The 14,510-nt window shown below is 39.1% G+C and overlaps 1 protein-coding gene across 1 annotated transcript; it reads left to right on the forward strand.

Annotated features, from left to right (window-relative positions):
* Positions 1–7,682: 7,682 nt before the first annotated feature.
* On the forward strand, positions 7,683–9,179 carry LOC132630352 (uncharacterized). The gene is made up of 3 exons (XM_060345933.1): positions 7,683–8,022; positions 8,098–8,515; positions 8,951–9,179. Exons 1-3 carry the CDS (start codon positions 7,683–7,685, stop codon positions 9,177–9,179), a joined length of 987 nt encoding a protein of 328 aa, XP_060201916.1.
* The last annotated feature ends 5,331 nt before the right edge of the window (positions 9,180–14,510 follow it).

The following is a 14,510-nucleotide window of genomic DNA, read 5'->3' on the forward strand; positions in this document are numbered from 1 at the left end:
ATTTGTCGCTACTGAATATGTAACTATTGTTGCAGCTAATACTATCGCCACTAGATGTCGCCACAATAAATCTTGTTTCTTGTAGTGTGGGGGTTCGGGGAAGGGAAGGACAAATAAGCACAATTATCCCAATGACCATTTTGACCACCACACCTATCACAAATACTCCACTCATAGGTTTGGGATTGTGCGCACAATCCGCCCCCGGGAGAATTCAAATAATTTTGCCATGAGTGTGGTCCTCCACAATAAAGACAAGGGTCATCAAAGTATGAACAACTACCATCCGACCAATTTTCATTATATGATGCCATTTTTTTATATATATAAAAAAAATCAAAGAAACAACTACACAAATATTCACAAGTTTGGACCAAAGCAAGTTAGCTTAAATCCCAAACTAACCCAAATACGCCAAATTGTTCCCCGGCAACGGCGCCAAAATTGATAACATCCAAATCCACTCCTCAAAGAGAAAGTGTACACGGTCGTATGCAATATAATTTACCCAACTATGAGTCGGGATCGATCCCACAGGGAACAGTATACTAGGCGATTAAGAAAGTAAGGAACTTTCACTTACCAAGCTAAGCCAAAGGATAGATAATATTTTATTTTTGATTTTGAAACTACCAAAGATAAAACTAACCTAGAAAGCGAGTAAAATGATCAAAGGCCACAAGTTTGGATACAAAGGAAATTACGCTCAAGTAACGATCCAATATATTTTATGATATTACAACTAAGAGCGGGTTTATGTTAATAGATAATGGTTTCTAAAATCTCATTGAAAGTCTTCCAACCAAATCAATGAATTTCACTCTAAGCTTTTCCAAGCCTTAGAGTGTGATATCAAGCACAACCAATTGAATCTCAAGTAACTTTCCGATTCCTAGCTCAAGTTATTAGATGGGTTTAATGACCCAAATTCTTGTTAATTAATCTTTCCCAACCTAGATTTCCTCTTCCGAGCTCAATCAAAGTAAATGGGCGAGTCTTAGGGTTAGCTAATCCCTTAAGAAACATTAAAGAATAAGATTAATTAAATCAACAAAGACCCACTTCAATAGCAATAAAAATCATTCAATACATAAGCAAAACAAGATTTTCATCCAACACTTTAATCATAGAATATTTCCATAAACAAGATTCAAGTGAAGAGAATAAATACTACAAACTTAGATATACAATACAAAGCAAGGAATTGAAGAAATGAATTAAAGGTTTAAGAAATGCTCAACCAAATCTTCAACCCCAAAGTGTGGTGTAGGAACCTAGTCTCCAAAACTTGTATGAAATGGCCAAAGATGAGTTTTACAAACCCTAGTATTCTATTTATAGAAGTACCAAAACGGGAACAAAATCTGGACAAAAATACCCTGCGTGTACAACATGCTACTTACATCTTGTGTCGCATGTGCAACATGCCAGTCGCATGTTGCACCAAACTGTAGCATGTTGTGCAAATATCTCTGTCAGCACATGCTGCCGCAAGTGCTGCTCGCATGCACAACATGCTACTCGCATGTGCTGCTAGCATGTGCCGCATTTCGGCCATTTTTGCTCCATTTTGCTCCGTTATGCTCTCCGAACATCTTATCCTACAAAACGACATAAATACACGAAAAGTAACAACAAAAGTGCTTGAAGAGCCATAAAAGCTTAAGGAATTAACATCGAATATCCCGTAATTTCACGGCATGTCAACTTGATGCATTCCTTTATGAATGCAGAGTATCAGGTTGGGTCTGCTTCCATCTCTCGTGGCTGATAGTCGCCATCAGCATAGCACCGAGTTTCCAGGGTGAGCACGAGACGTTCGCTGCCTTGAAGACTCTTCCTATTTATGTCTTACTATTTCTATTCTGAGACATAGACAAATTTACGTATTATTATATTCCAGACTTATATATTTTTCATTAGATGCTTTTGTATGGATTAGACCAGACCCTGCGAGTATTTCCTTATTTCCGCGCTATTTCTGTTATAATATCGTAAGACTTATGTGATTTCTCTATTCTGTTTAAATTGAGTTATTTATCTATGTCTTTGCTTTCATTGGGTTGAGGGTTCGCTTACCGAGGTGGGGAAAGGTAAGTGCCCGCATGGCTTAGCCAAATTGGGTCGTGACATAAATAACCTCTGGATTATTTAGTACTTGTTCTTTGTTCGGTTCATTGGATTAAATGTGGGATATACCATGTATAATCCAAAGCATGTACTTGGTATTAGTTATACCACCTAGGAAATGGGATAACATCTCCAAGATTGTGGTATACTTTTATACCGGGACTAATTAATAACTCAAACCAAAAATGATACAAATTTAACCCAAAAATTTAATACCGGTATATTCTGCCTTATACCATCTACCAAACAACCCCTTTGGGTTTAACCTTTAGATGATTAGCATTGAACCGATTTTATTTTTAAAATTATAGGTTCAAACTCACAGTTTGTTTCAATTTTAGTAGATTTTTGCACTAATACTTACGTCCGTGTAAAAAATAGTGGGTCAGATTCACTTGGTGCTGCAATGTCGCATCTGCCTCTGCACTCCTCTCTCTAGTTGGTTCATATAGTTAATATCAAGGTAAAACCCCAGACTTTAATCTAGCGGTAAGAACGCATAAACATGATATGTAAGTGGTGAAGAGTAGAAGGACGAGCACATGATCTACCGAGCTTCGAATTGTGTGCCACTGGCACTTGGGAATGTCTCAGTTATTTATGTATGTTTAATTACGAACCAACAAGGGCGTATCTGTTACACCTCGAAAAATTTTCCGTTCATGCACAGTGAATTGACTGACGAAGGGCATGATGCATATGATGTTTTGATAAGTAAGAAATAATGTTTAATGATTCTAAATGAGATTTCAAAGACATTGGAGGTAGGAGACGAAAGTTGTCAAGGAAAGCAAGGTATATGATGTGTATCGGGAAAGAATTTCGAGTATCGAATTAATGATGGCTTAATGACATTTTGGATAAGAGTTATAATGTCCCTTATATTGGTAATGAAGTGTTAAGTAAGTGTCAAGAAGGACCCATAAGCCAAATATGGGCATAAGCCATCCAAAAGGGCGAGTTAAGGAAAACATTTTCGGATGATCTGGTTTGTAGGGGCCAAAACTCCATTTTTAAGTTGGAATTTGGGAAAAACACCACACGAATAAAGTTGTAGAAAATTAAAATAGCTTTCTAACCATAGGTCGTGGGCCCTCACAGCATATCGGGATCAAAGGTTATAGCCATTTTACGACAGATAGTTCATCACGTTCTGGCGCAACATGCGACTCGCAGATGCAATCGCAAAGCTTGCCAGTGAAAGTTGGTCAGCTGGCATGATGTGCGACACAACATGCGACTCGCATAGAGTGTCGCATGTTGTGCCAGTTCAGAACCTTCTGGACCATTATATATAGACCCAACTTCGTTTTTAACCCATTTTCTCACCATTTTTGGTCCGAAAACCCTCTAGAACCCTCTCAACATTTCATCCACAAGAAAAATCAAAGAGAACCAAGATTAACAACATCAAATTCATGAACCCAAGTGTGTGAAACTCAAGTAGGATTCATCTTCTTCAAGAAAATCCTAAGGAAGGTGAAGAAGGGTTTTGGTGATAAAGGGAGGATTCAACTCTAAGCTTGTTCCACCATCATCTAAGGTATGTTTCATGGTTTTATTGTGCTATTTAAGGTATTTTAAAGCTAAGGTGTTTGTATTGTAGAAAAGCATGGGAAGTGGGTCTTGAATGGATGAGATTACATGAAAATCATGAAAATGGATATGTTGAGATTACAAACACGTTATAAATGATATTTAGACCACGAAATAAGAATTAGATATGCGAAAACGCGATGATGAACCATAAACCATAAATGACGATTGTTGCTTGCGATGTTGTGAGTTGTATTGTAGATGTTGGGAGTTGATATAAAATACGGGAAAAGTAGTACAAACAAAGGAAGTGCTGCCTAATTTTCTCTAGAATTAGTAGTGCGTTCTTATGGTTGGTTGACTAATGTTAGTATGAATCCTCTTTTGAATGTAGAGGCGTGACAGTGAAGAGGAATAAGCGAACGCTAGATTGCTTAAACGAGAAAGGTATGTAAGGCTAGTCCTTTCTTTCTATGGCATGAATCCGATGGTATAATTCTCCTTTCCTTACATGAATTCTTTATATATACCCTAGAAAGCCAAGAGTCTATGATCATGAATAGCTAAATGAGATAAGAGATATGCTATGAGTACAATGATGATAAGCTTGAGTCTAAAGATTCTAGAGTTCATGCTATGACGTTCCTATAACGCTAATGATGTCGTATGTTGTATACACTCACCTCATGCATTGTTCTCTCCGAGGTGAGGCAGAATACCATTAAGTTAAGTATGTCTTCTATTGTATACACTCACCTTATGTATTGTCCCTTCAAGGTGAGGTAGAACATTATTAAGTTACAGATGTCCGTTATGGCATACACTCACCTTATACACTACTTCCTTCATGGTGAGGCAGAATACTTATAGATGTCCATAATAAAGTCGGGGGATCACGACCCTACGTCACCCCTACAAAGTATAGTGGTCCTTGAGTTATTACGCATATATTATGATGAGCATATTATGATGATGGTATTACACCGCTCCTATATGGGCGGGCAGACATACACACCACTATAGTGGGCAGCTTATACCCCGGACGCGGGAGGCCTGGACGCAGGCTATGATCATTACACCGCTCCTACATGGACGGGCAGCTTATATATTATCACATCGTACCTATATGGACGGGCAGCTTTTACATTGTTGCATACATGAGATGATGATGATTATGAGTAAGTCAGCATGTGTTATTTCGTCTATAAGTTACAGTCATATACAGTTGCATCCTTATTGATGCTTCATTCATCTCATCGACGTATTTTCATTGTTATGCTTTACATACTCAGTACAATATTCGTACTGACGTCCTTTTTCTTTGGACGCTGTGTTCATGCCCACAGGTAGACAGGGAGACGGTGCAGACTTATAGGAGCTATCAGCAAAATTTCAGGAGCACTCCATTACTCCGAAGGTGCTAATCGGGTTTATACTTTTGTGTATATATATGTATATATATTTTGGGCATGACGGGGTCTTGTCCCGTCCATATGTCTAGTACTCTAGTAGAGGCTCGCAGATACGCAGTGTGGGTTAGATGGTCTCACGAGGTGCTATATAGTATAAATGTTATTTTGATGGCCAAGAGGCATATATATAAGTATTTATGTTTTATATGAAATATGATTTTCCTACGATTTGAGTATAAAAGCAATAAAAGAGCATGAAATGAGTATGATGAGACATAGAACGAGTGGTGCTCGGTGGTTTGCCCCGGGTACCCGTCGTGGCCCCTAATCGGGTCGTGACAGTATCTAACCTATTAAGTGGGGGTTCAATTGAACCTTTAACTTTAAACATGGAATATAAATTTATGTGTAAAAAATTATTAAAATTGTAATATATAGTAGATATGAACTCATAACTTTCAAAAACTATAATGGGCTCAATACTAAAAATCTTAAGATTGAACCCACATAATTTAAATTCTGGATCCGCCTCTGCGGACCAGAAATGTGGTCCCCAAATTATTTCTTTTAGTGATCAGATTTTTCAAGTAGCTAAAACTTATTAAGCATCAATAATTAAATCTCATCGTTATCGACTTTTAGCGTTAAAGCCTATAACAGTGGTTTATAACTAAATATTTCTTTTAACTATTGAATAAAGACTTCTGGTGACCAGGTTTTTGGTCCCTAATAATAAGTATTTATATAGACTGAGTTGTGTACTGAAAGGGGTAAAAAGCAAGCAGCCGATAAAAAAGGAGCCCTAATTAAACTACCTCAAGAAGAGTTTCATGATAATATTCTCTCCCTTAGCAACCTTAATATTCAAAAAAATTTATTTAAAAGTTTGAAGTCAACATTTTGCTTGTATTTTGAAGGTGTTCACAAAATTTTCCGGTAAAAAGGAGTAAAAGAGATATTTGAAAAGTTTGCCCACTAAATTGAGTTTTATTGGATTACAACACTTCATTCAAGAAATAAAAGTAGATTACAAGAAAATAATCCATGTCAAACTAATAAAGAACAGATATTACATTACATCAAATCTAGGCTATTAATTACTACAGTCATAATATTTATCATTTATTTTGAGATAAAACCCCTATCCTTGAACACCGTTCATGGTTCAAATTGTTTAGTGCGTCGCTTCATATAGAGGGTGCCTTTGTTATACAGAGTATAGCAAAGGTAATCAAATCTTTGGTAATTTTCTTTTTTCTTTTTCTTTTTCTTTTTTATTTTTTTCTTATATAAAGAGAATGTTCTTATTTATTTGAGAGGTATTTATGACACTTTTCCTTCGACTTCCCCTCGATATCCCACCGGAAGTATGCGACTTTCGATGAGATTTTTCAAAAATAATTACAGGAGCATATTTCTGACGGATTTTCAAGGGGAGTCCATCGGAATAATGTGTATTTTTAGTGTAAATTATAAGTCATATATACGTGTAACATGCAAAGGCCTAAACTAAGACTAAGCGCACACAAATGATTTGTTGAAAGAATCATAGAGAGCTTATTAACATGATTTCTTATATATCTTATTTTTTTTTTTTTACCATGATTTCATTTTTTTTCTTAATCTTGATTTATTGAGTTAGATCTGAGTAATTGTCTGAAATTTTAATTATTTTGTAAATAAATAATCACGAGGATACATCCATGGAGGAGTTAGGGAATCTAAAAGGGTGAAAATTTTGGAATAAAATATATACCACATGATTACAATATATGAATATTTAATATAATCTTCTAAGTTGGATCAATGAGTCATCAAGTTGTTCGTCATGACAATCCGCTCAGGATCAAATTCACAAAACCGACTAATTTAATTATAAGGGGATTAACAAGTATTGAGATCAGCTATATCTGGAAGAAGATTTGCTCTATAGTTGATAAACGCTTGCAAACACATCTTCCAGTTTATCCATCTCAATTACTTGTCTCTATATATAAAATGTTGTAATCTTGCTAAGAATTTGAATGTAGTGAAATGTTGAGCTATTTGAGTAAAATTACTTGTCTCTATATGAGCTTACAAGTGAAATGTTGAGCTATATTCTTAACATGTAAAAGGAGGTAAAATTCACAAATAGTCGTTTTCATTCTTTGTAATTGAAAAACAACTATTGTCACAGAGTTTTTAAATTTTACAGGTGAAGATTTGTGATATTTCATTAAAATTCCCTTATGGAACCTTACACCATTAGAACTCACAATGATCATGGGCCAAAATAGAAGAGCTAGATCATGGGCCAAAATAGAAGAGCTAGTCCATTCAGATTCCTCAATCACCTCGCAAATCATGAAGGATTCTTGGACAAGGTAAGGGCAGGCTGGAGCAGACACAACCATCATCCTTATATATAAAGAGAGTTTAGCTAAGATTAAAGGATGTAAAGCAGAAACTCAAGGATCTGAACACAGAAGAGTTTGCAGGAGTACAACATAGGATCATTCATGCTAGAGAGCAGTTACAAGTTATACAAGAACAGATGACAGATCATAATCACCAACCTGGCATGTTTCAAGAGGAAAGGCAAGCTAAAAACAACCCAGAGAAATGACTCTTGTTGAGGAAAGCATCTTGAAACAAAAATCTAGAAATCAGTGGCTAAAGCTGGGTGACTCAAACAATTCATATTTCTTTGCTTGTACTAAAACCAAGCTGGCACAGAATGGAATAAGAAGCCTAACCAAAGCTGATAGGATTGTAGTTGTAGAATTTGGGGACATTGAGAAGGAGGCTATTGGATTCTATAAGGGATTACTGGGATCTGCAGAGGATCATATCCCTGCTATCAATCCAGCAGTCATGCAGCATAGTCCTATCCCGAATAGACAACAACAGAAACAGCTTATAGAGGAAGTAACTGAGGAAGAAGTTATTAACGCCCTGCAGAGTATTAGTGATATGAAAGCCTGAGAGTGTGATGGGTATAATGCTTTATTCTTTAAAAAACCTTGGAGTCTAATAGGCTCAGATATCACTAAAGCAGTTCTAGAGTTCTTTACAATAGGAAAATTGCACAAACCAGTAAACTGCACATCTGTTACTCTAATACCCAATATTCAAAGTCCCAAGTCTATCAAAGAGTATAGACCAATCTCTTGTTGCTTAGTTATGAATAAGATCATATTAAAGATACTAACACATTGGATGCAAGTAGTTATGGATAGTTTGGTTAATAACAGTCAGTCTGCTTTTGTGTCAAACAGAGTTATATATGATAATATCATTCTAAGCCATGAATTGGTGAAGAGTTATGGAAGGAAAGGAGTGTCACCTAGATGCATGCTCAATATAGACATGCAAAAAGCCTATGCATTAGTGGACCGGAGATATTTGCGGCATATCTTATACACTCTAAATTTCCCTGATAAGTTTGTTAACTGGTTAATGGAGTCAGGGGCGGAGCCACGTTAGCTCCAGGGGGTTCATCCCTCGGCGAAAAATTACAGTGTATTTTCAAAGTTAAAATTATTTTATTATGTATATATAGTAGATGTTGAACCCCTTGACTTCTTCGTATATTTACCTTTTAAAATTTTTGAACCCCTCAGATGAAAATCCTGGCTCCGCCACTGAATGGAGTGTGTCTCAACTGTTTCATGTTCTATTACTATAAATGAACAACCAACTCAGCCTTTCCAAGACAAGAAAGGACTCAGACAATGTGATCCACTATCACCTTTCCCATTTAGCTTGTCCGTGGAATATTTGACTAGAAGACTCAAGCTACTGATCAGGATTCCTAATTTTAACTCAAGATGTGAAAATCTCAATATAATACAACTGAGCTTTGCAAATGATCTATTATTGTTTTGTAGGGGTGATAACTGGTCAGTAAAGATATTGAATGAATGTTTCCTAGAATTCTCAGAGGCATATGGACTTAAAGCCAACCTCGATAAAAGTTCTGTGTTCTTTGGAGGTGTGCCAGATGAGGACCAGGAGGAGATCCTGAACATATTGGGGTTTGTCAGAGGCACTCTACCTATCAGATATCTTGGTGCAGGGGCGAAGCCAGGAATTTCATCAAGGGTGTTCATATTATGAAGAAAACACACAGCCGGGATTCGAACTCGCGTCCTCAGCAAGAATTTGCACACCCTTAGCCGCTGGGCTATCCTTGTTTTCTATGTCAAGGTTGTTCATTACTAGTATATATCCACAAAGTTCTATATTTAATATAGGCATCCGATAATTTTTTCCGATGAAGGGTGTTCATATGACCACCCTTCAATGGGTGTGGCTCCGCCCATGTCTTGGTGTACCACTAAGCAGCAAGAAAATGACCATAATGCAATGTCAAACTCTGTTGGAGAAAATGCTGGGTAGGATCACTTATTGGACTGCAAAGTTGCAGTCATATGCAGGGAGGCTTCAACTGATTATAAGTGTACTATTTGGGGTCCAAATATTCTAGGCTCAGATCTTTTTGCTGCCTAAGAAACTCATTAAGAAGATTGAGTCAATATGTAGGACATACTTGTGGACTAGAGGAATAGATTTATCCAAGCGAGCCTTGCTAGCTTGGGACTCAGTACGCCACCCAAGAGCAGTGAAGGGTATAATGTGATTGATATACATACTTGGAACAAAGCTGCGAGGTGCAAACTCTACTGGAATGTGTGCAAAAAGAATGACAAGCTTTGGGTTATTTGGCTACACACATATTATGGGAAGGATGGGAACATCTGGGAAGCAAAACCAAAACAAGCATCGTGGATGACTAGGAAAATATTGAAGGCTAAACAGTCCCTTATAGAAGCTGGGATGTGTTAGGTGTGGAATTGGCCAAACAAGTCAATTCTTTTGTTCACATAGTCGTGATGTAAGCGCTTACCTCATAATAGTCGTGATGTAAGCGCTTACCTCATCATAGGAAATTCATTCCTATAAATAGGTAGCTTATGGTTCGTTTGTAAGATATCATCAAGATCATTTGCTAAACACATCCCAAAGAGAAAAAAAAAATCTAAGAGAAATACTCTTAGTGAAAGGCCTAAGTAAGAGAAGGTCTTTGAGAGAATTTTCTGTGGTAAAATTCTTGAGTGCAATTTGGATTGGGGTTGTGAGGTTGAGTGTTGTAAACACTTGTAATATTTCTTCTTTAATAAGATCTGCAGCAGCAACGTGGACGTAGCTCTCACATTGAGGGTGAACCACTATAAATCTGTGTGTGCTATTTGTTCTTCGCTTACATCACGGCGTAAGTAGGTTCTGTCTAAGGAGGTTGGTATTTAAGTGGTCCAGCTGTGACCCTCCAATCTTTCCTGGGAACCTGCTTACAAAGGTCGGATTTGGGATTCAAATCCTAACAACTGGTATCAGAGCAACAGGTTGTGTTGTGATTTAGAAACGATGGGAGGCGAAGATGGTACGACGCACGGCATCGGTAAATTCGATGGTACAGATTTTGCGTTCTGGAGAATGCAAATTGAAGATTATTTATATGGCAGAAAGCTTCATGAACCTCTGAGTTCGAAACCAGAGGAGATGAAGCAAGCAGATTGGAATCTCCTCGACAGACAAGTTCTGGGAGTCATTCGGCTGACGCTGTCGAAGAACGTTGCTCACAACGTGGCAAAGGAGAAGACCACCGCAGATATGATGAAGGTATTTTCTGACATGTATGAGAAACCTTCGGCAAATAATAAGGTATTTCTCATGAAGAAACTATTTCATCTAACGATGATGGAAAATGCTCATGTTGCTGCACACGTAAATGAATTCAATACCATTGTAAATCAATTGTCATCGGTAAAAATTGATTTCGATGATGAAGTGCAAGCTCTAATTTTGTTGGCATCCCTACCAAATAACTGGGAGCCAATGAGAGCAACGGTTAGTAATTCTGTCGGTAGTGACAAACTAAAGTTCAACGATGTTAGGGATCGTATCCTTGCTGAGGAAGTGCGCAGGACAGATTCTGGAGAGGCATCGACGAGTTCTGCTTTTAATGTTGAAAACAGAAGCAGAAATTATGACAGAAACTACAACCGAAATAGGGGCAGATCGAAGTCAAGGAATGGCAGGGGTCAATCCAGACCAGGACGAACACATGAGTGTTGGAACTGTGGAAAAACAGGTCACTTCAAGAAGAACTGCAGGGCGCCAAAGAAGGAGGACAACAAGGGGGATGGAATCAACGCTGCTACGGAAGACATTGGCGATGCGTTGTTGCTATCGGTTGACAGCCCGATAGACTCTTGGGTGCTTGACTCAGGAGCGTCCTTTCATACCACCCCACATCATGATATAATGACAAACTACGTGGCTGGGAATCTCGGCAAAGTTTATTTAGCCGATGGAAAGCCGCTAGACGTTGTTGGCACGGGAGACATTAATTTGAAGATGTCAAATGGATCCTCGTGGAAGATTACAAAAGTTAGACATGTTCCAAAGCTGATGCGAAACCTGATTTCAGTAGGTCAGCTTGATGATGAGGGATATGATCTCAACTTTGGTAATGGGTCTTGGAAGGTGGCGAAAGGTGCTATGGTAGTTGGCCGAGGAAAGAAGATTGGCACTCTCTACATGACGGATAGCTGTCGTGATATTGTTGCTGTGGTTGACAACACAAAGAAGACAGATTTGTGGCATTGTCGGCTTGGGCATATCAGCCAGAAGGGGATGAAGCTGTTGGTGACAAATGGCTTAATTCCGGAGCTGAAGACGGTGGACCTTCATACGTGTGAGAGCTGCATTCTCGGAAAACAAAAGCGAGTAAGCTTCTCAAATGCAGGCAGGGAGTTGAAGGTCGAGAAGCTGGAATTGGTGCACACAGACGTGTGGGGACCTACCACTGTACCCTCCCTTGGAGGATCACACTACTACGTGACCTTCATTGATGATTCAACCAGGAAGGTATGGGTTTATTTTATGAAAAATAAATCCGATGTGTTTAGTGTATTCAAAAGATGGAAAGCCATGGTCGAGAATGAAACAAACCTCAAGTTGAAGTGTTTAAGGTCCGACAACGGCGGAGAATACACTGATGGTGATTTCAAACGGTACTGTGCCGATAATGGGATCAAGATGATGAAGACTATTCCTGGAACGCCGCAACAGAATGGAGTAGCCGAAAGAATGAACCGAACGTTGAACGAGCGTGCTCGGAGTATGAGAATACACTCTGGACTGCCCAAGACATTCTGGGCAGATGCAGTAAATACTGCGGCCTTCTTAATTAACCGAGGACCGTCAGTTCCCTTGGATTTCAGAATTCCAGAAGAAGTCTGGAGTGGCAAGAAGGTAAATCTTTCATTTCTGAAAGTGTTCGGTTGCTTATCATATGTTCATAATGATGATACGGCTAGAAGGAAGCTTGATCCAAAATCAAAGAAGTGTTACTTTATTGGCTATGGTGACACCGAGCTTGGGTACCAATTTTGGGATGAACAAAATCGGAAGATCATCCGAAGCAGGAATGTTGTCTTTAACGAAGAGGTACTGTACAAAGACAAGCTGCAAAAGAATTCAGAATGTCAGGACAAGGAATCGGAAATAGTCGATTTGAAGGACTTTCCGGCACCTGAGCCGCAGCCAGGTACAACCGAGGCAGAGGAACAAACAATCCGAGAAGGTGCTGATGAAAGTGTTGATTCTGAAACAAATGAACAGACGTCAATCACAGAGCTGCGTAGATCATCCAGGATCAGGAAGCCGCTTCACAGGTACTCTCCATCCCTCAACTACATTCTACTCACTGATAGAGGGGAGCCGGAATGTTATGAAGAAGCAATGCAAGTCGATGAATCGACTAAGTGGGAGCTGGCAATAAAGGATGAAATGGATTCACTATCGGAAAATCATACATGGGAATTATCCGAGTTGCCAAAGGATAAAAAGGCATTGCAAAACAAATGGGTTTATCGGATAAAAGAAGAACCCAATGGAAGGAAGCGTTATAAAGCAAGGCTGGTTGCAAAGGGATTTCAACAGAAAGAAGGCATTGACTATACGGAGATCTTCTCTCCCGTAGTCAAGATGGTGACTATCAGAACTGTTCTTGGGCTGGTAGCAAAGGAAAATCTACATCTGCAACAGATGGACGTGAAAACTGCATTTCTTCACGGTGATCTAGACGAGGAAATCTACATGCGACAGCCGGAGGGATTCAAAATCAAAGGAAAGGAGAATCTGGTGTGCAAACTTCAAAAGAGTCTGTACGGACTAAAACAGGCTCCAAGACAGTGGTATTTAAAGTTTGACAGCTTTATGAAGAAAGCTGATTTTTCAAGGTGCGAGGCAGATCACTGCTGTTACTTCAAAAAATTTGAAGACTCGTACATGATACTGCTACTCTATGTCGACGACATGCTAATCGTAGGAGCAAACCTACATGAGATTGATCGGTTGAAAAAAGGGTTATCGGAAGAGTTTGCAATGAAGGGTTTGGGAGCTGCAAAGCAAATCCTTGGGATGAGAATCGACCGAAGCAAGGAGGGCATCAAACTCTCACAAGAAGAATATGTGAGGAAAGTTATCAAAAGGTTTAACATGCATGATGCCAAGCCAGTCAGCACTCCCTTGGCTGGACACTTTCGGTTGTCAAAGGATCAGTCGCCGACAACCGAGGAAGAGAAGAAGCAGATGGACAAGATACCTTATGCATCTGCAATCAGTAGTCTTATGTATGCAATGATATGTACAAGGCCAGACATTGCACATGCAGTGGGAGTTGTCAGCCGATTTATGAGCAATCCGGGAAAGCAACACTGGGAGGCTGTGAAGTGGATATTCAGATATCTGAAAGGCAGCTCGAGTTCAGCTCTGTATTTCCGAAAATCAAAAACAGGATTGCAAGGGTATGTTGATGCTGACAACGGTGGTGATATTGATAGCAGAAAGAGCACATCCGGGTATGTTTACACCTTCGGAGGTACTGCAATCTCTTGGGTTTCCAAGTTGCAAAAGATAGTAGCTCTCTCTAGTTGTGAGGCTGAGTACGTTGCTGTGACGGAGGCCACAAAGGAAATGATGTGGCTACAATCTTTTCTGCGGGAATTGGATCAGGACCACGAGGGAAGTGTGCTATATTGTGATAGCCAAAGCGCCATTCATTTGGCAAAGAACCCGGTTTACCATGCTCGAACGAAGCACATACAACTCCGGTACCATTTCATTAGATCAGCTTTGGAAGATGGAGCGTTGGTGCTTGAGAAGATCGCAGGGAGTCAGAATCCAGCAGACATGCTGACAAAGGCAGTGACGATAGACAAACTGAAGCTATGCTCAACTTCAGTTGGCCTGCACGAAGTATGAAAGTAGGAAAGAGCTGCTGCATCGATCAAAGTGTGAAGACAAATTAAAATTAGTCTTCAAGTGGGATATTTGTTAGGTGTGGAATTGGCCAAACAAGTCAATTCTTTTGTTCACATA

This window comes from Lycium barbarum, chromosome 3 (genome assembly GCF_019175385.1).
Source record: "Lycium barbarum isolate Lr01 chromosome 3, ASM1917538v2, whole genome shotgun sequence".
Taxonomy (NCBI): domain Eukaryota; kingdom Viridiplantae; phylum Streptophyta; class Magnoliopsida; order Solanales; family Solanaceae; genus Lycium; species Lycium barbarum.